This window comes from Plectrocnemia conspersa, unplaced genomic scaffold (genome assembly GCF_051122295.1).
Source record: "Plectrocnemia conspersa isolate PC_06_02 unplaced genomic scaffold, ASM5112229v1 ptg000005l, whole genome shotgun sequence".
NCBI lineage: Eukaryota > Metazoa > Arthropoda > Insecta > Trichoptera > Polycentropodidae > Plectrocnemia > Plectrocnemia conspersa.
The window spans coordinates 16464594-16487711 of record NW_028277169.1 but is presented as its reverse complement, the minus strand read 5'-3'; the positions used below and the strand labels follow the sequence as shown (position 1 = coordinate 16487711).

At 30.6% G+C, this 23118-nt stretch overlaps 4 protein-coding genes across 5 annotated transcripts; 2 read left to right on the top strand and 2 right to left on the bottom strand.

Moving 5' to 3' along the window:
* The first annotated feature begins 770 nt into the window (after window positions 1-770).
* On the top strand, window positions 771-4480 carry LOC148234955 (uncharacterized). The gene is made up of 2 exons (XM_088185598.1): window positions 771-1323; window positions 2076-4480. Exons 1-2 carry the CDS (start codon window positions 865-867, stop codon window positions 2850-2852), a joined length of 1236 nt encoding a protein of 411 aa, XP_088041724.1. The 5' UTR covers window positions 771-864; the 3' UTR covers window positions 2853-4480.
* A 1585-nt stretch (window positions 4481-6065) lies between these two features.
* On the bottom strand, window positions 6066-10795 carry LOC148234953 (putative RNA-binding protein EIF1AD). Of its 2 annotated transcripts, XM_088185538.1 has the most exons (3): window positions 10604-10795; window positions 10175-10531; window positions 6066-6082 (listed from the first exon to the last, which is right to left on the bottom strand). In XM_088185538.1, the coding sequence occupies exons 1-2, from the start codon at window positions 10724-10726 to the stop codon at window positions 10184-10186; spliced, it is 471 nt and encodes a 156-aa protein (XP_088041664.1). In that variant the 5' UTR covers window positions 10727-10795; the 3' UTR covers window positions 6066-6082; window positions 10175-10183. The 2 variants fall into 2 exon arrangements, with proteins under 2 accessions (XP_088041664.1, XP_088041663.1); XM_088185537.1 differs by lacking the exon at window positions 6066-6082 and having other exon boundaries at window positions 10130-10531.
* Window positions 8300-9037, bottom strand: LOC148234954 (uncharacterized). Its single transcript, XM_088186033.1, has 2 exons — window positions 8727-9037; window positions 8300-8603 (listed from the first exon to the last, which is right to left on the bottom strand). Exons 1-2 carry the CDS (start codon window positions 9035-9037, stop codon window positions 8300-8302), a joined length of 615 nt encoding a protein of 204 aa, XP_088042159.1.
* Window positions 10796-12705: 1910 nt separating the features above from the next.
* Cyp40 (Cyclophilin 40) lies at window positions 12706-21462 on the top strand. Its single transcript, XM_088186140.1, has 7 exons — window positions 12706-12866; window positions 13079-13216; window positions 18541-18647; window positions 19654-19845; window positions 20014-20139; window positions 20208-20486; window positions 20798-21462. The coding sequence occupies exons 1-7, from the start codon at window positions 12797-12799 to the stop codon at window positions 21014-21016; spliced, it is 1131 nt and encodes a 376-aa protein (XP_088042266.1). The 5' UTR covers window positions 12706-12796; the 3' UTR covers window positions 21017-21462.
* Window positions 21463-23118: the final 1656 nt, after the last annotated feature.

The following is a 23118-nucleotide window of genomic DNA, read 5'->3' as shown; positions in this document are numbered from 1 at the left end:
GCCTCCCAAAGGCAGAGTAAAAAATAGCGCTCTTACTATACCTACAACAGAAAGAATAATATAAATGTAAAATTCACTTACACGATTCAAAGATCGACTTTTGATAATCTTGATAAGTATGCACATTATGTATAATCTAATATACACGTAAATATTACATATAAAATTATTTTGGAAAATATAATTTTAATTACAATAAAATTAAAGTTATTATCGCTACTGAATATGTGTGAAGAGATGTATACATATGTATGTGTTTAATAATAATATAAATAAATGTCGTTTAAATTTAGAACTTACTTTTAACACTATATAAAATTTACTTTTCTTGCTTTTATTTTTGCCAATTCATTGACAATTTATTTCAAGTCAAGCTCATATGTCATCTCAGCTACAATAGATTAAATTGAAAGCTCATTTAATTTTTCTTCGGTCATTCGTGACCTTAAATGTTATTTTATGAGGTTTAATTTTTAAAAACTTCTCTCAGCATCGACTACAGATTTTCAGAATTATTCAAACTGCAGTCACTGCGTTGGAATATATCTCTTTCGAATTCTGTTCGTTAATCAATTTATATATATACGTATATATTATAATCGTGTTTTTCGATATTACCCCATTGTCAAATAATGACCAAGTATTCTATAATTTTATACATTTATTTAAATATCTGTATCTAAAAAAATATAAAATATGTCTGATTTTAATTTTTCAGAATATTCATAATAATTAAAATGAAAACAAAGAATGTTAATTTTGTTGGCAACACTGTTTACAGCTGTCAAAGTCATTGGTACAATATTTATTTGTGTTATTTCTGGAGAGGATTATTGTAGCCAATTCGCTTGTTTCTGGGTCAACATGGAATCTGAACATCAGCCAGCTTTAACAGTTTCTACCGTCTCTGCTCTAGTAATCTACGAAATATTAGAGGAGCGCAGAAAACAAAAGCGAAAATCTCGTCGATTCAAGTTGAAGCAAATGTACAGAAAAGAAAACGAAATCGACGGTATTTCTACACATCGGAACATCTCTTTATCTCAACATATTAATGGACAATGGAAACACTTCACGCGAATGACGTCGACGGATTTTGAAGCTTTGCTTAATATGGTTGCTCCGTTGATATCGAATATTAATACTCGATCGAAAAATTATATACCCATCGAACATAGATTAGCAATCACGCTGAGATTTTTATTCAGTGGAGACTCGTACACGAGCTTACAAGAAGTGTTCAACGCACCAAAGAAGTCTATATCTTGCATTATTCCTGAAGTTTGTTCAGCGATAATTGAGAAACTAAGAAAATATATAGCGGTAAGCAATATATTTTTGTTAATTATACTCAAAATTTTGTGATTATTGACTGCATTTTTTTAATTTATACTTTTACCTATGAATTATTTTTATTTTTTTGATGTTAGAAAGACGAAACAGAATAAGTTTTACTTTGATAAATTTACATATATTGCACTCTCGATTTTCTGAAACATTATCTTTCCCATATTTGTGGAAATGTACAAAAGTCACCACTATTCTTAAAAAATGTGATATTTCAAACATTGAGAAAAATAGACTTGGCAGTGCTCTTTAAACCAGCTAAATTATATAAAAAAAATTATCCACAGATATATTTATGATTATTGTCAGCAAATATTGGTGGAACAATGGCGTTGTTTTATCCCACCCAATCCATGGTCACCAACCTTTTATCTTTCCCAACGATAGTACCTAAATTATTTGATATGGTAGTTCGTGTGGATACCGTCTTTATAGATTTTGATAAAGCCTTTGTCAAAGTTTGTTATGGCATCAATGATGCTTCAAATATTCTTGAACTTGAATTTTCTAATAAGGTTATTTGGTTATTGAGAAATTATTTTTAAAATCACAGTAAATTTATAAGTTATGAAATGGGTTACAGATAACACTGAAACCTGATTTGTTAATATGTATATTATCATTCATAAACAATTTATTTACTATATAATTTAATAAAATCAAAAATAACAGACTTTTGAGAGTACTAATTAGTTGGTCACCACTAATCAAAATAATTTTATTTTCAGCTTCCATCAGACTCTGAAACTTGGCTAGAAAAAAGCAAGGGATTTGAAGAGAGATGCGACATTCCTCACTGCTTGGGAGTGATTGATAAAAAACTTGTTGTATTGCGTAATACTAACAATAACATTGCGAACGTCAACATAGCTTTGTTTGCTGTAGTCGATGCAGATTACAATTTCTTATTTGTTGATGCTGATTGTGTGGAGAAAAACCAAAATGGATTAGTTTTCACCGATTATAAAATGTACGATGTGATCCAAATAGATACCTTAAAGTTACCATCGCCGCAACCACTCACAAATCGAAGTACTGCTATTCCGTATTTCTTTATAGCCGGTGGCACTTTTCCCCTCAGTGAAAATGTAATGATACCATATGATGAATTAAGCTCTGCAATTCCTGCTAAAGGATTCCTGAATAATCGCATGATGAAAGTTAAGATGGTTGCAGATAATGCGTTTGGTGTTTTATCATCGGCGTTTCAGGTCTTAACAAAACCGCTACGTTTAGAACCTGATAAAATCAAATCAATTACGCTTGCTTGTACTTTTCTGCACAATTATTTGAGATATAACTCTAGAGAGACTTATTCGCCTCCAGGAACGTTCGATTCTGATGAATATCACATTTTTAAAAAAGGCACATGGAGGAATGATGGTGAAATGTTTACATTTACATTAAGTGCCGCTCCCAAACAATTACCATCACGTAATGATTACATTCGAGACGAATTAGTCGACTATTATGTGTCAAGGGAGTCAAGTTCTTTTGACATATAAAATTACTCAGATTAAATTTTTCTTACTACTAATAACACTATTTTGATTTTTGCCATAAGAATATCATAGCTTGTTTACATATAGAGTTATTCGCTGTTTTTTTTAGATATTGTTGATTTTCTTTTAAAGAAAATGTAGTAAAATTCATCGTTTTTCAATGCTGCTTTGACAAAATATTAATTAATTATGATAGGTAATGATACGTGTTACACATTCAATTTATTAAAAGCTGTATTTGGTGTTTTAGATTATAATTATGAATTTTTATTTATGATCTCTCAGTAAAATTTATGACTGTAATTTGATGTATAAATCTAGTTATATTATCTTTGAATTATCTCAGTATTTAATATACGCTATTGCTATTCCCACTAAATGAACACATTCGCGGATGATACAGTTCTACTGGCGAGATATAGAGCCCATGAGACCAAATCCGTTCAGATCCACCCGTTAAGCTAATAACGATGATCTACTGCAAGAAAATAGCATATGAAACAAACAAAAATAAAACATCTAGGAATAAAATTTCATTAAATGTCATTAGGAAATAAATGTTATTGTACAAAACTAGTCAATATGGATGTATATAATTCAGATGTGTGGTTTAGTCAAAAATTTTAAAAACGTAATAATCCAAAGATTTATTTAAAAACATTGAGATGCATCACATATGTCCCACGGTTTGCGATAGATGAGATGGGAATAGATGAGGTCTAGAGATAGACACAGGTTGAAGCATTATAAGCTGTGATTTGCCATACAGGAAATATTAATATATAACTAACGAGTTGTATATTTAAGAAAATCTATGGACAGAAACTCAATAGTTTTATTAAATAATAATTATATAATAAAATCAATTGTAAATATTAAAAAAAATATTATCTTTGTAGTAAAAAATGTAAAGTTTGTAGTGTTGTACATTAGTAATATTTTTTGTTGTTCATGTGGGTCATTCCTTCCATAAAAAATGTGTGGAGATTATGTGGATTATTAATTGACTATCACTGATGAGGAATAAGGCGCACATTATAAAAAAAACGAATGTATTTTTGAAACATCGAGATCATAAACATTAATATACAAATCGATGTAATTTGCGAATCGAAATATGAATGTGTTACTGAGAAACAAAAGACACCTGATGGCATGAGTTTATATAAACTGTGGAGTGCTCCAGATTCATCCAAGAATTCATACACAAACGGCAAGGAGACACAACAAAGTCAGTCGGCTAGTGGTATTATCCTCGCAGATCGACCCTAGAGATCAATCACGCTCGCTACTAGGACAAGCCTGGAACTTTCAACATCGTCGTAGAACTCCCCCGACGTTTATAAGGAACATTTGGCACAACAGTAGGTGCTATAGACTTTCTATAGACAAGCAATAGGAGACTTTTTTCATCATCGCAGCGTAGTCTTCAAACCCATAAGCATTGTCACGTATTTATAAATAATCATACGTTTGTAAATAGAAATGTACTATACCAAGTAGCTAATAAAAACAAAATTATATCCTAAAATCTATAAATTTACTTCATGTTTAGAGTACAATTTATGACTGTTTAATTTTAAGTATAAATTTAATATAAGATTAAGATTAAAGAGAGAGACGATTAAAAATGTATTTTTTTTCCATAACCTGTATATTCCTTTGCTGTTTAAAAGGTTTCATGAATTTTATTATTAATATTTCTTTAAAATTAATATAATATTTTTAAATATAATCCTTATAAGACGGTGGCTTCCAAACTTCCAACTTTTGTATTAATCAAATTTCATAAATACTGTGCTTAATTTATTTAATGTACTACAAAACAAAATATATAATATTTTTTTATAACGTTTTACAAATCTTACAGAAAAATAGAATACATCTTTATTAAAGTGTAGGACTAGGCGTCAACAATACATATAGAAATTGTGCAGGACACGCGATATTGCACAATAACCACAAACTTTTAAGCCATTAATAACCGTCTATTAGTATCCAGATGCACGCAAGAGACAATATTTTCTGCTTTGTATCGAATATATTGTAATAATAAGCCATGTAAAGCGCACTTTCACTCTTATTAGTTCTCAATTATCCACGTCTGCAATTCATCATATATTCCTCAAATGATCGATATAAAAAAATATAACACTTACATCAAGAGATCAGCACAATATCACCACTACGACTGACTGATTCAATCGACCAGGAACACCCAACTATATTTGGACAAATGAATTCCACTCGACACATCAGCAAGGACTAGAATTTCCAAGACCTGTCGATTCAACTCCACCGCTTGATACAGACATCTACGTATTTCTATATTTGTGGTAAATTATATATAATTCTGAGAATAAATTGTTATCAGCTTTTCCGAGGACTGTCTGGCTGCAAAGGCACAGCCTAAAATTTTAAAACAAGTTTGCTTCATATTTATTATTATTAGTCAGAAACATGATCCAATCTTACAGTTTCAATGTTGGAATGAGAAAACCAACGTGTCTCACAATAATAAAGAAGTTCTTTTACACCAATATCATCACACAATTTTGCAATGAGACTTTCTTTTAATGGGCTATTTTTAATGAAACTTACTTGTATAACAACAGAAAATAATTTTAGTAGATCTTCACTTTCTGGATGTTTGTTAAAAAATTTTTTTTTTCAATAAATTATTATATTTGTAAATGATGCATCAATAATTTTTTAATATATTAAAAAATAATAAGTTAACGATTTAAAAAAGGTAAAATGCTATCAAATTTCTTTATGTATATTTTTTAGAAACATGTACAAAAATAATAAAATTTTAAAATATTATATATAAAAACAATATTTTTTTAATTATTACAAAAATAAATAGTATGTATTGCTTGCTACCTCTACAGGAAGAAAAGTGAAATCGATGCTTCAGCTTATCAACAATATTATAAACATATCTAAAAACGAGAAAATGTTGATCATACATATAAATATAAATGGAAAAAAAGTTTTTAAAGCACTGAACTTATGTTTTTGTTTGATAAACTTAAAAACATTGTATACAAAGAGAAAAATATCAAAGTTGACACGTGAATTTCATGTCTTTTCTTAATTCTTTTGCCGCTCGCATCTCTTATTTTGTGCAGACAATGTCTTTTCGGATGTTGTTATTTTTCTGTTGATGGCATTTCTTCGACCAAGCACTTCTCTGTCAAACATTGGGGGTGTATCGTAGCATATCGTATCTACAAGATGGAGTTCATTTTATAGTATATCATATCTAAGAGATGGAGTTCATTTTATAGTCATCTCTCTGAGAAAAACATCTAATACTTTAAGTATTCCGGAATAATGTTTAACAGTTGGTTGCACGGCTTGAATTCTTTCACTCCACTTTGTATATCATGAACTGTCCAAATTGTTTAATTTTGGGTTGGGGTAGGTTTGTAGAAATATCCGAAAAATGCAGATATTTTTAATATAGTTGAGCTGTTTTGGTGATATGGTCTTTCTAAAATATGGCGAATGTAGTATTGACCTCGTTGACCAATGTAAATCTTGGATTGAAAGTTTTTTGATACTACTTATGTAAAACCATCAGAATTATAAAAATTCGTAGCTCGAATTTCTTATGTCGATTTGGTGTACAACGTCGAAGGTTTTGATCCTATTCATTATTTCGTATACCAATAAAAGCAACTAGCAAAATGCATTACAGCTGCGTTTAATACCACATATCGCTGTGAATAATTTTTTTCGAAATTAAAAGTAGTAAAAACCGAGTGTTGCAACAAGTTGGCTAAAGAAGACATGGCCAAGTGATTGCGATGTAGCCTATCAAAAATTAGCCCGTTATAACACTAATAATAATGTTAAGTTCGTTATATTGAGTATGAATCAAGAAATATTGAGTATGAATCAAGAAATATTGAGTATGAATGTTTTAGTATTTATATATAAGTTAGAAAATAATATGTTACCACACTATTTTAATAAGTATTTAATAAGAAATAAAGATGTACATAAATATAATACTAGAAATAGAGAAAATTTAAAGATAATTAAGTATAAGAAAACGAGTACGGCTAGGGGAATTATGTACGGAGGTTTTAATTTATATAATAGTCTTCCAAGAGAAATCCGAAACAGCAAAAATATAACGGGTTTTATAAATGGAATAAAAAAACACCTTCGTACATATAGAAATAAAATATTATAATATTAAGTCTTTATTATTGTATATTTTTTCTTTCTGTTATGTATTTTTTATATATTTTATATATGTTTACTAAATTTGTTAGATGTAAAGATTAGCTATTAAGCTAAATAAATTAATAAAATAAAATAAATAAATAAAATAAAATAACGATCTTAACATTTATAGCAATCCAGTAAAAAATTATTATTGCTTATTAACTCTTTGAGTAGTGAGTTAATTTATACACATATTTTTATTTGTTAGTGAGTTAATTTTACGTACTTTTCCATAATTATTTTATATTGCATTTATAGTACATTATAAAAAAATCAGTGATTCTCGACGTTTTATTGCTTTGAGTTTTTAATAATTTATTTTAACACTTATATTATTCAATTTCGTTAATTTATTTAACATATTTTTTATATACCATTCGGCTTTTGTGAAATTTTTTTTATATCAATTCAGAGGCTCACAATATGTTTTATAAAATTAATATAAACTATTTTTTTATTAAAATAATTTACTTTAAATCAAATTAAAAAAAACATCATATAAATATGTTTTTATCTGGGGTACCTCAAAACAGTGAAATATCATGTACAGCGATACTTCTCAAAACGTTAATTTACTATTGTAAAAATTAACTGTATAGAGATTTCCACTAGAGACCTCAGAATTACGTTCTAGAGAAAGTGGAAATTCTCTTAACTAAAAACGGCATGTTTTATTTCCATTGCTATTTGTAAGTATTTAATTTTATAAGGAACATACTAAGCTTACTCCAACTGATCAATTCAGTTATTTATTATTTTTACACAATACATTTTATTATAGTTCGAGACAAACAAGAAGGTGAAATGTGTCTGTTAGTCACAGGGTGTATATTGAGTGTTTAACATTTTTCTATTAATTTATTTTATATTATTTTTTACATAATAATATTTATAGAAAAACGTTAAAAAATAATTTTAGATTTTATTTTTATTCACAAAATCGTATAATAAACTTAAAAATAAAAATATAAAAAAAGATAATTTGCTCTTTATATTATTTCTGTTAATCTTTGTTTGTGTTATTTTTTGGTGTAAATTCTTTTGTTAAAATAAATATGTGTTCTAAATGTTGAATCTAACAAATTAAAGTTCATTAGATAAGTTAGGGTAAAAAAAAGACAATTTACAAAACAATATTAAATTATAATTTCAAATAAATATTCTAAAACCTATTCGTAAACCTTTTAAATAATATTTAAAAAAATGTATTATTCGGTGGAATAATCTGGGCTTGAGTCAGAATCATTGTTGATATTAAATACAAGACTCATATTGTCACAGATGTCATCTATAGCGTGGTCGTTAATCCTATATTCTTTTTCTTTGTCAATTGCATTTCGACAAACATTTTTCCACTCGTCAACAGTTATCATACTTATTTTTTCTTCGACCAGCCTTTTGACCGAATCCATCGTCATTTCGACGTTTGTCGAGCCCACATAACCTTTAATAGAAGCCCAAATTTTTTCTATAGGTTTGAGATCGGGGTGATAAGGTGGCAACCTTAGAACACTGGCCGAATTCATTAAAAATTTAATCTATAGCATGTTTTAAATTTTGCTCTATTGATAGATATAAATTTATATAATTTCACCTTGAGCATATTTGGTGAAATATAAATTGTTTCTCGTTAACCATTCCATCATATCTGCCTTTTTTGAATTCGACGTTGGAGATGGATTTATTTGCTTGTTATGGTACGCCGCATTATCAATTACCACCACCGATCTGGGCTCTAGATTTGGAATCAACATTTTAGTGACCCAATTTTTAAAATTTTCAAAATTCATGTCATCATGATAATCTCCCGTCTTTTGATGAGATTTGTAAATGAAAAGGGCGTTTGCTACAAAGCCCCTTTCTCCGCCGGCAAGGACTATTATAAATCGAGAACCTTTTGATATTGGTTTTCGAACACCGCTATTTGATGGGTCGTTCCATGTCATAGACGAAACATGGGTGGTGTGAACATAGGTTTCGTCAGTATAAACAATTGGCCTTCCTTCTTGTCTATACTTTTCAATTTCTTTTAAAAATACTGTCCTCTTATATATTATTTAATTTTTTTTTTTAAATATGAATAATTATTTAAAGTTTACGCCCATTTGAATCCCAAATCAGTAACCGATATTCTGGACAATGTCTTCTGTGAGCCAGCAAATTCAATAGATTCTTTAACAGCCAAGAAAATTTTATTCATCCTCGGCAGTTGTTTATGCGTGATATGAAAATGATGAATACATCTTCTTATCACTGACTTATCGAAGTCGTCCACCACAATTTTTTTTACAGATCCTCGTTTTTTTCGGGGAATTCAAAGCTATTTGTTTACCGTTTTTTTTGTGTTTCTGAACAATTCTGTAAACTGTGTTTATCCCTAGTTTGATCGCGGCGGCTACCTGCTGCATAACTGGCACTACCTAAAAATACGCATCTTGTTTTATCCTTGAACATTTGCTCACAACATTATTACAAATATAATTACCGAATCGCCGGAGCTGTGTATATTTTCCATATATTTAACACGATTTCCTTAGCTTGTCCCGATAATCCACGTCCTTTTCCCAATTTGTTATATTCCGACATATCGACTTTATAAGCACTGTATTTTCTTCACAAAACAATCGACCGCTCCGCCCTGCGTCAAATTCACAACTGATTTTGCCCAAACGACAACCCGGCAACCAATACAATGCATTTAACGATAATAAATCATTCTTTTCGTTGCAAATACATGTATACAAACCAATCAAGCAGGACTAGTATGGATATGCTCACAGATTCACTAATACTAACACGTTTCACCTACTTGTTTGTCCCGAACTGTACTATATGGCACTTATAATGCTCAAAAGAGAAAGTCAAGCTTCCAATGATGACATAAGTTTTGGACAATTATATATATTTAGAAGTGACTACTTTTTATTCCAGGGTGCAATTGTGTTAAATTTTTTTATTGTTTTAGTAACAGTTATTAGTTTTTTAGATGAATATGTGCAAATATATTGATTATTATTAAAATAAAAAAAAATATCATGTCAATTATTAAAACATTACGTTTATAAAAAATGTTGTGTATTTACAATTTATTTCTAATTTGTCTCATTGCTGGTATCAGATTCCTCACTAGAATCTGTATCGTGCCTCTGTGGCGGTCTGTTAAAATTTCCGAATAGTTCATCGTCACTATCACTATTTTTGTTTACAGTTCTATCTTCAATTTTATCTTGCTTTTCGCTCTTAAAACGCTCCGGCCATATCCCTCTTTTAATGTAGTCTGGTATTTGTTCCGGAAGTACAACGTTAACCATTTCTGCGCGCACTTTGTCGCCTTCGTCTATAGATTCTACTAGAACGAAATCGCCAATTTTAACATATACGACATTCCGGAATTTGGTAGGCATTGACATGAGGTACGTTTCGCCATTTGGATCTTCCACCTGAAACGTTATACGTTGTTTAATATACATAAACCTAGATAAAATTGTACAATTTAAAGGGTTAGCGAATACCTCGTGTAAATTATTTCCTTTTGAACGAACTATTTTAACGATCGACTGCTTATCAGTTAAGGAATCAATGTCTTGACCTAAAATTAATCCTACAAAGTGTTTTCTCTTAGCAAACTTCGACATGTTGAATATCGTGCAAGAACAGTCAAACTAATGACATTTCGCATCATGTGGCCATAACAACATGCGTTTTGGGCAAAGCTTAAATTAAAATCGACTGCTTGTTTATAGTATTTTAGATCAGTGCTCTTCAACATTCTTACATCCGCGGCCCGGTGAAAATGAGAAAAATATTTCGCGGACCGGCGTCAACTCACAATAAAAACCAATGCTAGATAGTATTTTATTTATTTATTCTAATGCTATAAAATTAAAATTTTTTGTTAGTGCGACATCTGTTGCTGCTTTTTTGAAAGCAAATTAAATGTTATTTCTATTTTTTTATAATTTCTTGCGGAGCGGCGCCGGTCTGCGAACCACCAGGTTAAATACCACTGTTTTAGATTTTCCGTATATGTCATTAATAGCTTAAAAAAAAATAAGTTTTGAAAGCGAAAAAAACATACAATAAGGTAAAGCCATATTTTTTATTTATTCATTTAAATCTTCTATTAAAATCTGGCATGTGTAAAGCCTAATGCTTTACAACGGGGTATATTTGTATCTACAGGCTAATTTAACTTGAGGTATTGAAACCAAACTCAAAGTATGAGCACAGTGACATCATTACACCATTTTCCAGTAGAGGGGGAGGGGGAAGGTTGACCAGTAAGTGGTCGTTATTTATTATTTCGATTTTATTTTAGATTTATAGTATTTCATTAAATAACATGTATTTTTAGCCAACATAGAGGGGTTGCAAATGTCCCCACCCCTTAATGTCATCCTTGCTTCAAAACAGGTTCTAAAATTTGCATTTTTTAGTGTTTTGAGCTCAAAAATTCTTTAACTAATCATAAAATACTAAAACTTTATGAAAATTATCTGGGCCTCAGTGGAACCCAGGCCTCAGCTATTTACATTGGTTGCCCCCCCCCCCCTTTTTGTCCGGCCTGCGTGTGGTGATGGCAAATAAAAAATATGATATTATTTACTGTAGACATCTATTGTTGAATTAGTTTGCGTTCTACGTTAGAGAGAAAGATATGTTCAAGCCGTTTAAAAGAAATAAGGTTTTAATGTACCACACTAGAGTAGTTAATAATTACTCCAGGTTTGTCAACTGTATAACAATATGATGAACTCATACAATTGATGAAAACTAGAGATATATAATTAACAAAGCGTAGATGTATAGCTTTGCAGAAATTAAAACACGGCTCATTGAATCAGGTGTGGCAAAAGTTTTATTCATAGCACATAAGTCAGAATGATGGGAGCTAAGTATCATTATTATATTATTTTAACTTAAAAGTTTGGTTATACTTTTGATAGACGTATGGTAATGGGTTGCTATTAGACACATATTGGGCTGCTGCAGTAATATTTATTGAAGTATAATTTAGTATACGCTATTCCAATCTCAAAGTCCCTAAGGGCCAGATAATACATTGGTAATACAAATTTACATTGGTTGTCCCAAATAATTTTAGAAGAGGGCTGCACAAGTTTTAAGGTAGAGGTGTATTGACAAATTTATGTTGAAATATTTTTAAAAATATCGGGCATGTGGCCGCGGGCTTTTGGTTTGGACAAGCCTAATTTAGTTACACGTTGAAATAAGATGATAAGAGACGCCGCCAGTCGTAGTCTTTCTGTTGAGATCCGTTAAAATATTGTGCTGCCCTCCGCCGATGTCACGTTAGTGCCGTCTAATTTTGGTTAAAATAAAATAAATAAATATGCCTCCACACACTTAACATGATTATTTATTTATAAATCGAATACAGTAGTTCTATTATCACAATAAACGTTTATAAAACACCTTACAATACACGCGCACGTAGTTTAAAAATTAATAGATAAAATAATATTATTCGTTTTATATTGTATAAATATTAATATATTTTATTGTTATTCAAAATATTATTTATTATTAATTTGAAATAAAAAAAATATTTGTAAAGAGAAATAAAATAAAGTTAAGCAAACGTCAAACGGCAGTATATGGACGCAATTGATAGTTGGTCTGCAACACGCCTTGCTGGTTTTGCGGTTTCTTATTAGAATTGTAATATTTTAGAAACTGACGCCATGAAAGTCACGACGAATACAGGTCACAATCCAATTGTGTACCTGGACATTGCCATCAAAGGCGTGAGAGGTACTGTTCACTCTAATTGCGTATTTAGTTCGTAATTCTGACATCGCAATAGAGCCATGTCAATTAGCATTTTCAGCCATATTGTTCGCTGATTTAGATGAATTATGCATGTATATGCTATGAAACTATTACTGAATCAATCTGAAATGCTTCTAAATGATTCGTTTATATTATATTTGAATTTATTAAAATAAAATATTAAATTATTTTAGCTGGACGAGTGATAATTATGCTGAGAAAAGATGTCGCACCGCTTACGTCTGAGAATTTTAGAGCCTTATGTACCGGAGAAAAGGGAATGGGAATTTTCGGAAAGCCTCTGCATTTTAAAGGATCGAGATTCCATCGTGGTACGTATATTTATTTATGAAAAAAAATTATATACATATAAAAATATTTGCATTATAATATTAACACATCTCATGCGGGGCCGATCGAGCGTAAGTTAACGAGTGACGCGGGTGTATTCGGGTCGCGCGCGCAATTAGTCGCGACAGCATATAAATCATTAAAACATTTTAAATCTTTACGATAAAAAAAAGAAGAAATATAAACACTCACCTAAAAAAAAAAAACTAATTTATTTGCATTAGGTAAACTGAAAACTTCGAAGAATATGCATAAAAAATATAAACAAGATCGGGATTTTTTTTTATCTTGGCCACATGTGGCAATTACGCATGTAGGATTGGGGACAGACCCGAATTATATTCGTATAATAAAGTTAACGAAAATTTAACAGATGTCACTGTAAATCATAAATATAATAATATAATTTTCGATCTCGACCTAAACACATGTAAGGGTGAGGACAGTCTCGAATTCTACTCGTAAAAAATTTTTTTTAACAAAAACTCACAGATGTCACTGTAAACCATAAATAAAAGAATATAATAAACAGAACTGTGATCACAGTCTCCCGCTACCGCGGTAAAGATTTTGGTAATTGTAATCACAGTCTCCCGCATACAACGATTGGCGGACTGAGGACTGTGATACTCGTCTCCCGCATGAGATGTGTTAATCGCTATACCACAATGCGTCCACCAACTGCGAGTACCTGGATGGAAACAATTCAATACTATCCGACATATAGTTATTAAGTCGGATAGCTGTGCTTATTGGAGAGTTGCTCGTACTTTTTCTGTTTTTGCATGCGGTACTTCAAGTGTTACTTGGGAACGCAAGCGCTGGTAGTTGGGTGGCACACAAAAACGAAGTTCTTCTAGAATCTCAGGATTGTCAATATTTCCTATCAGCAATTTGAACAAGTGCTTTCCCAAGTATACTTCTCAATGCGACTCGAAGAAATCATATTCCAGCATACATTGTAGAAATTTTGTGGGTTTTAAAAATATATTATATTTATACTTTCTCATGTATAAGTATCTGCGAAACCTTTTCTCTTTAAAGTGAGCTAATTGCATTATTTGGCAACCAGATTAAAGAAGCATGTTCGAGGGTACTGTGCACCAAGTGATTATACAAGGGACTCAGTGCTCTCGAGCTCCTCAATCGATGCACATATTGCAAGAAAAATCCCAACATCTTTGAGGCTTTATTTCATATGTTTTCTACATGCTGATGAAATCTGTAGTTTTTCTTAAAATAGGTCACCCATATTGTCACTACTTCTTTGCAATGAACAGGATCAGATTTAGGGGGGGGGGGGGAAAAGAATACTAAAAGGTATATTGAAAAATCACGTTCAGATGATTTTTAAACGAATAAATATCGATGCAACAGAATTGTTCTCTGATATTGACCGTGAAATTAGTTTTAACAGTGAATAAACACGTGATATAAAAAATAGGCAGTTTAACATATATCCTGCCACATAGGTCACCGGTGTCTATCGTTAACTTTAACCACTGTGCCATATCAATCACATGTGACCGTTAATATTTATTTTGAATTGATGACACTGGAGCGCCGGCGGTCAACAAAACATCGAATTTTAACATTGAATATGACCGACACTGCGCCTCTGAATCAAATGCAAAGTAAAACATTCGAAAATTTTATTTAAAAATTGAATTATTTAAGAGAAAATGTAATATAATAAATTATAGATTTTCCATATTATGTGTGTATATAACTTATATAATGAAACATGAATGTTATAAAGGTAAAGAATATCAAAGCTAATTTGGATTTAAGTAAGTATGTTAACTGTTTTTTAGATTGACGAAGAACTAAAAAAACAAAACTGTTTACTCATGTACATATATAAACATAACTACATAAAAATATGTTACCATTGTTTAGATACAATCTTATCGATTTGTATCTAAACAATGGTAATGCCTATCTGTTCCTGGGCCTGGACAGGTTCGTCAATTGTGTTGTTTCGGAGTAATTTATTTTCTGAAGGACATATCTGTTTTAAATTTCGCTATCCATCACTAGAATAGGGAAGTCTAGGAAAAATTATCGCCCGCAATTCTCCGTCGACAATTAATCACTACAGTCTACCACCGTGCCGATTGATCGCATAAACAATTTATAGCCTATAAATGATCGTTAGCATATTTTACCATCTATAAGCAATGAGATGTGTTTACACAAAATCATTTATTCATTAGTTGTTTGATAACGTGGCGAGTCTAAAAAAAATATTTTTTTTAAATCAAGATATATTTTAACAGGTTTAAATTATATGCTATACTAAACTGTCTAAAACTCAATTTGACAGTTGCGAAACGTCCATTTGTGGTTCAACCCCAAACCTAACCTAAACGAATCAATCTAATGGAAGTTCAAATTCTATAATTAGTTTTAAAACTTTCATCAGGTTAGGTTTAGGTTTGAACAGCAAGTTTTTGAACAGCAAGGTTTGAACAGCAAGGTTTGAACAGCAAGAACGTTTCGAAACTGTAACAGTGAAGTTATATTTTCAATAGTATGAATATAATTTTACTAACTAGGCCAGTTAAAACGTATCAAACATATGATTTATGGCTCTACTAGTCAATTTCAAATATGCTAGCGATCATTTGTAGGTTAGAAATTTTTATGCGATTAATTGCTGGTGGTAAATTGTAGGCGATAAATTTTTGGGACTACAAAATAAGGATGTCACTGATGTTATATTCTAAAAAATGAGACCCCTTTTTATTATATGTAGTATATATAATATATAAAATATTAAGAAAGAAAGGTTCATGGAATTTATACAAGTAAAGGTCCGATAATTTAAAAAAAAAAATGTATTTTACAATCACTATTACGCTATTTATAGGCTAATGCAATGAGTTAATTACATACAATAGAAAAGGGTTTAATTCTTTTCAAATTCTGAAAGTAATTAGTTTTAGTGTATATAAATATTTCGAAATAATTTTGTATATTTGGGATTAAAATTAGGCATGCGTCATTGCATTATTTGGCCGATTTGAATACATGTTCATATGTACGTAATATACAAGTTAATTTCTTATCATGCAAAACTGTTAGCCAAATATTATGGCACGCCGCGTCACTCATCAGTGACCGACGCTCTAAATAAGGTTCTATATTAGTATTAAAAAAAAACATTATCAATCCTACATATGTATGTACTTGTATATATAATACATACATATTCAATTACATTTGTAAATTGGTGCAGTAGGTCTCTTATCAAAATATACCACGGCAGTTTTTTTTTTATATAATTGACATCACAATAAATTCGCTGAAATTAAAATTTTTCCAAATCAGTCATCACAATAAATATTTTAAATTTCTTTAAAAACTTGAGAGATGGCCAAGACGGCTTTTTCATCATTACAAGGACATGGAAAATATTTTAACTGATAGGAAGTCATCTGATATTAATGTAATAGACCTTGCAGAGGCGTTGTCAGTTCTGTGCACATTAATAGAAAAAAGATGCCCCTAAGGGAAGTATTAAAATTCATTACAACATTAAATTTTGAGTCGAATATTAATATTGTCCTAAGAATTTTATTAACTTTTTCTATATCAGTTGCAAGTGGTGAAAGAAGTTTTTCTATTTAAAATCGACAATGACTCAGAATAGTCTTAAGTGGATTGGCAATGATAACTATCGAACATAAGTTATGTGATAAATTCTGTATTAAAGAACTCATACAATATTTTCAGAGAAAAAAAGTGAGATTAAAAGTGGTTTATTTTTTATATATTATTGTCAATTGTACTTTTTTAAAACCAAATTTTTGAATACATAATATATTTTAATTATTGTTATTAGTTTTTACCTTTTTAAGATTAATTTTTAAAATATTGTGTTTATATTTAATTACATTTTGAAGATATTGTCTATCATGCTTTTTTAAACAAAATTCTTAAATATATATGTATTTTTTTGTTATTAGTTTTTCACTTAAGATATTGTCTATTGTACTTTTTTAAAACTAAATTTTTAAATACACATTGTTTTTTTTTATTTGTTATTAGTTCTTATTTTTTTTAATAATTTTGTATTTATATTATTTCATATTGTCTTCTGCTTTTTAAAAATTATTTGTTTAAAAGCATATTGTATTTATTGTTATTATTTTATATATATAAATACATTTTATTTTTTATAAAATAAAGTTTTTACTTTTTTTCACCTATAAAAATTTGCTGTCGAAAAATCATGTTTTAAAAATATAATATATAAAGGGCGGCAAAAACATTTTTTGCTCAGGGCTGCGAAAGGATATTATCCATTTCATATTCAAAATAAAGTGGTGTACTTGCTCTAAAATTATTCATGGAATGATATTTTTTGATGCTAAACGGTAATCTATTAGCGGATGACCAGGCACTTAGATTTTCAACACTAAGTTTTCTACAATACTCAATGGAATCTATCTTAAGAAATACTTTAAGGTCATCGACGAAAAGTAAAAATCTGGAATTAGAAAATTACATTATTGATATCATTAATAAATAGAACATTAATGGGTCATGATTAGAACCTTAAAGAATTACTGAAGTGGCAATGTATTCAAACGACCCGCGCTACTCATATCGAACATATTGCTGAGGACTTGAAAATAATGAAATTTAATCATTTTGGGAAAACCTAAATCTATCCATTTTTTTAAAATTAAGGCGTGAGAAACATCAAAAGCCATTTGAAAACCAGCGCAGATGACATCTATTTGTCAGAATCGATAGTTTGGTTTGGTGGTAGAAGCTTGAATATGATATTCTTTCAATCCCACTGGATACACATGACCATCTTAAGGTTCAATCAAGCATTTGCGATGGTTCGTACTGGCTTATTTGATATTTTTTTACTAATAACATTTTATTGAATCCACTTTTCATCGTCAGTGATGACTTGTTTATGAAAAATTCTTGGAAATGACACTGCTTGTATATCATAAATAGTAACTGCTTTGTTTGTAACTTTAACTTTCTTTATAAATAAAATGTATTTTTTATGGCTATTATATTTTCCTGCGGCTGAATGTTTCAGGGTCACATTGTTTATTTATTTATTTAAATTAAGACGATCGTCACCTAATAGAAAACTTCAATGCGTCACGATGGTCAGCAATAATACATTGTATTATTTCAATACACAAAAAAATATATATAATTAAAATAATACATAGAAAGAAACGATAAAAAATATCATAAAATATTAATATAGAGGAAGTGCACATCCTTATATATTTATTAATTTATCATGATTTATTGTATGTCGTTTCAGCCGTATCACAGTTTATGGTCCAAGGCGGTGATATAATAAGCAATACCGGCGGAAAGGGCGAAAGTATATACGGCCCAAAGTTTGAAGATGAAAACTTCACTTTGTCAGTAAGCATATAATTATTAAAATACATTCTATCAACTATTTACTTTTGTTTTTATACTATTATGCTAGGTCTTATATTTACAGTCTCAGCCATAATATAGCACTACTAAAGGCACCATTTAAAATATTGTATAATTCTTCACAAGTGCATAATCTGATCAAAATAGTTTAAGTAGATGGTTTTTCTTACTAAATAAATACAAAAATAGTCCAGTTTTTTGTTGTAAATTCTGTTGAAAGTGGCTATTTAATTTTTATATTAATTTATCTTGAATATTAAGAAACCATTTTATAAATGCAAAATAAACACAATTTGAGATATAATCAGAGAGCTAATATATTTTAATTGTATTCCTAAGAACTGAGTTAGACAAACATTTATGTGCATCACTCAAGTTCAGATTAGAATCCGTAAGAAAGTGAATGACAATGCTTCGGATAAAACTGCTGAAAGACCTCTAAACTGTTTCATCACAAACAGTGAATCACAGAAGTGAAACTTTGGATATTATAAAGCTTTTTATTGCTGTAGATTTCAGAAATATAAATAGTATATTGGAATAGATTCTGCAACACCAAGATTGGATACTAGCAGATTGTGTAAAAGTTATTTGCTAAAATTAATTTAAATTTGTTGCATTGATTGAATCAATGTGGCTAAAATAAAAAATCAGAAGTCTTATATTTCACTAATGAGGCTTTATATGTGCGTCAAGGATTCAATGAAGAATATCAAGGGGGGGTGGAAGCGTTGCGGTTTAATATTGCATAGCAGTAGGAGTGGGAATCATGTTCATATACAAGATACACATGAACATGTATTACTCCCTAAAATTCTTTCTCAACCATGATAACTTAATACAATAGAGTGTGATATATTTTAAATAATAAAGTTTTCCAAAATGGTCCTTTTTGCCATGGGTGCTTCACTATTTCGGCCAAGGAGGTTTATTAACATAATAATTTTTGCCTAGTGCATTATTTATGTTTCTAAAAATATGATTTCAGCATAAAATCGGTGCTGTCAGCATGGCTAACGAAGGGATTCCTAATTCCAATTCCTCGCAGTTTTTTATCACCACAGTTCCTTGCTCACATTTGGATGGAAGAAATGTTGTGTTTGGACAAGTCCTCAAAGGATTAGGCATTATCACAGAAATCGATAAATGCAAACAAACTGAAAATAACAGATTGGTTGAGGTTTAAAAAATTACCACGTGTACTGTGTTGTTAGACCATATACAAAATTTATTATGCAGTTTCAAAATTAATCTTTTTAGCCTCAAAATCATGTGGCCAACAACTAAGTACAATTTAATGCTATATTTATATTAAAACTATAAATGAAATGCTATGTAACATATGTAGAGCTGCTTCATACTCGATTGCGGCGAAATCCCGTTTGGAAAACCATGGGGAATCGAAGACAATGATGGAACAGGTGATATTCTGCCACCATATCCTGAAGATATGACTTCACAAGTTGAATTTATGGTAAAATAGTATTTTTATTGTTAAATCAAATTAAGTGTTTGTTTTTAAGTCTATATATGTCATTACAGAAAGCTGTGAAAGAGAAGGTTCTGTTGATCAAGAACAGCGGGAATATATTTTATTCGTTCGGAAAATTCAGGATTGCCAATAGAAAGTATGAAAAGGTGATCAGATACGTACATTGGTATGTCAAAAAATTGAATCCAAAACCGGACGTTTTCGATATGGATGATGACGTCGAAGTTCCCCCAGAGTATGAAGGTTTAAAGGTGACGTGCTTGTTGAATCTTGCAGCGACAAGGCTGAAAATGAAGGAATACAAAGAAGTTATACAATATTGTAATCAGGTGAGAGTTTTTTATTTGTTTATGTACTCTTGAAAAGTATGAAAAGGCTTAATTCTTTTGAAGTGTGTGCTTGATAGACGTGCTGATGATTTAATGTAAAAAGCGTTCAGAAAAATATTTGTAATATAAGATATTTCAGTTTGCTAATGATAGGTTAAATCAAAATGTGTGTTAATGGACCTGTTTACAATGATCAAAATGGCAAAAGATGTGCTGTGACACCGAGCTATGAAACTGGTTTTGAATAAATGTTGAGCTGTACCAATGTTTATATGTTGAGTTGAATAAAATTGATTATTTAATTATTGCAGGTTTTAAAGTATGAACCGAAGAACGTAAAGGCTCTCTTCAGACGCGGAAAAGCTAACATGATGCTGGACAACTACACAGACGCTATTGATGACTTGATGGTAGCTTTGTCTTTGAATCCCACTGACAAGGTAATTATGCGCGAGCTGCGCAGATCCCAGAACATCAATAGAACATACAAAAACTTTGAAAAGGTGCTCTACAAGAAAATGTTGCTCTAAATCAACATTTATGTCAAGGCACGTTCAATGCCACGCCAACAACGTCGACCAATACTAACCAATTATTTTTCATGTTTTTATACACACATATATAAAATAAGAAATCGAAATTAATTACATTTAAATTTGGCATGGCATTAAACAGGTTATGCACATACAAAAGACTGATATTGTGAGATGGTAACTAGCCATAAAAATCATCGAAAGGTTGACGTTAATTATTAACTGGCTGAGCTTCCAGATGAGCTTCCCAGTGTGATTGTATATTTTTGTTCCTTATTGTGTAAAATTTAAGAGAAATATATATCTATATATATATATATACATATATACTTACACTTATATACTATATATTATTATAATTTAAATGTTAAATGTTCGTCATGGGGTGGAAATTAATCAATATTGTATTTCATGTGATAATAAACTGAGTTGACGCAACACAATTGAATCATCTTTCATTAATTTTGCCCTATAATTATTCCTGATACTATTCTTATATTTTGGCAATTTAATTCCTGGATTAATCCGATAAAAATAATCGTAATTTATGTATCAATTAATTGTTTAAAATCTATTTTAAATAATCTCCATATAGAATAAATATATTGCAATGTTCTAAAGGTTTATACAAACTGGAGAAACTGCTTTTAACTTTGCAGTCACTTTTCTTTCAACACCTTTTGTGTTAATAGGTTTCGTTTTAAAAAATAGAAAAAGTTTCAATAGCGTGATTCATGAGGAATGTTTATACATTTAATAAAGAATTTGAAGTTGGGGCCGTATATCGGCAGCAATGCGGCGAATGTTGCTTTCCAAGTCATCTACCGTCTCTAGTTTATCGGTGTAGACCAGCGACTTTGCACATCCCCATCAGAAAATAATCCAAAATTAATTAAAATTAAATCCCATGACATTGGAGGTCAATTCACAGGTCCGCAAGATCTTTCCGCAAAATCTTTCATAAAGTTGATGGACACAGCTCCAATTGCTGTGCACAATGGCGAATCGACTTAATCGGGTCCACCTCAATACTACTTCGGTGCGCACTGTACGACGTCTCTGCGGATGTGTATTTTCAATTAGAGTATGCGTGGTGCGAAAACGATCCATGGTTATTGGAGTTTTTTGCTCGGATGAACGTTTAAGTCGTGCGGCTGTCGATTGAATGAATTGACGCTCCGCACCGTTGTACTGAATATTGTTTATTTAGATGCGTGATTTGAGAAATGCCCTTCCCTCACGGTAATCCCATTAATCAGATCCCTGAATAGTCCGTGGAGCGATAGTTATGTTGATGCAATTAGCCACTGGGTTGTAAAGTTGTTGCTGTTGTCATAGATAAATATATTTTTTAAAGTAGAAAATCATATGGCGACGGAAAGTGACGGGTGGCAATTAGACATATGTTGAGCCGCTGCAATAGTATTTTATTTAAGATCTGAAGTTACATGCTATTTATATAAATTAATAAGTGGCTGTGCGAGCTCGCCGAGTCGCAAAGAAAAACTGTGTCCGTGACGCCAGTGTTACCAGAGTGCCGCCAGGTTTTGGGCATAACAAAACCTAAATAAATACATATATAAATAGGCATCCCTACACTTGTTTCATCGGCAGTTAAATATTTAGCGTTAAATCATGGATCGAGAAAAGTTGATTTGATAATATGAAAGGGGTTTTTCATAAAATAGGTTGTCAATAAGATGGAGAAATATTGAAAACAATGTTTTAATTACACTATTTTGGCGACGGGAGGTGACGGGTGGCAATTACATACAGAATGAATTGATTAAGTTACATGGTATTTATATACAGAGAAAACGGCGGGGCCCGCACCGGCGTGCGAGTCCGCCAGCGTCGACAAGAGAAGAGAGTTGCCAAGTTTTGGCCATAATGAAATCTAAATAAATATATATAAATAAGCTCCCTACAGTATGCTCTTTACTCAATCACAAAATCAATTACATAGCACGTAATTAATTAATAAAAGTAAAAAATACACAATAGACAAGAAACAATAATGCAAACTACAAAAACATTTGTACTTAACAAAGCTTCACAGGAGATAACGGATATTTGTATATGAATATCTACAAACGAAA

Coding starts and splice junctions, on each gene's coding strand:
- LOC148234953 (XM_088185538.1), bottom strand. CDS start 10,726: ATGTCGAAGTTTGCTAAGAGAAAACACTTTGTAGGATTAATTTTAGGT. Junction 10,532..10,603: donor AAGGAAATAATTTACACGAG/GTATTCGCTAAC, acceptor ATAACGTTTCAG/GTGGAAGATCCAAATGGCGA.
- Cyp40 (XM_088186140.1), top strand. CDS start 12,797: ATGAAAGTCACGACGAATACAGGTCACAATCCAATTGTGTACCTGGAC. Junction 13,217..18,540: donor AGGATCGAGATTCCATCGTG/GTACGTATATTT, acceptor ATGTCGTTTCAG/CCGTATCACAGTTTATGGTC. Junction 18,648..19,653: donor ATGAAAACTTCACTTTGTCA/GTAAGCATATAA, acceptor ATATGATTTCAG/CATAAAATCGGTGCTGTCAG.
- LOC148234955 (XM_088185598.1), top strand. CDS start 865: ATGGAATCTGAACATCAGCCAGCTTTAACAGTTTCTACCGTCTCTGCT. Junction 1,324..2,075: donor AACTAAGAAAATATATAGCG/GTAAGCAATATA, acceptor TTTTATTTTCAG/CTTCCATCAGACTCTGAAAC.
- LOC148234954 (XM_088186033.1), bottom strand. CDS start 9,037: ATGACATGGAACGACCCATCAAATAGCGGTGTTCGAAAACCAATATCA. Junction 8,604..8,726: donor AAGGCAGATATGATGGAATG/GTTAACGAGAAA, acceptor GAATTCGGCCAG/TGTTCTAAGGTTGCCACCTT.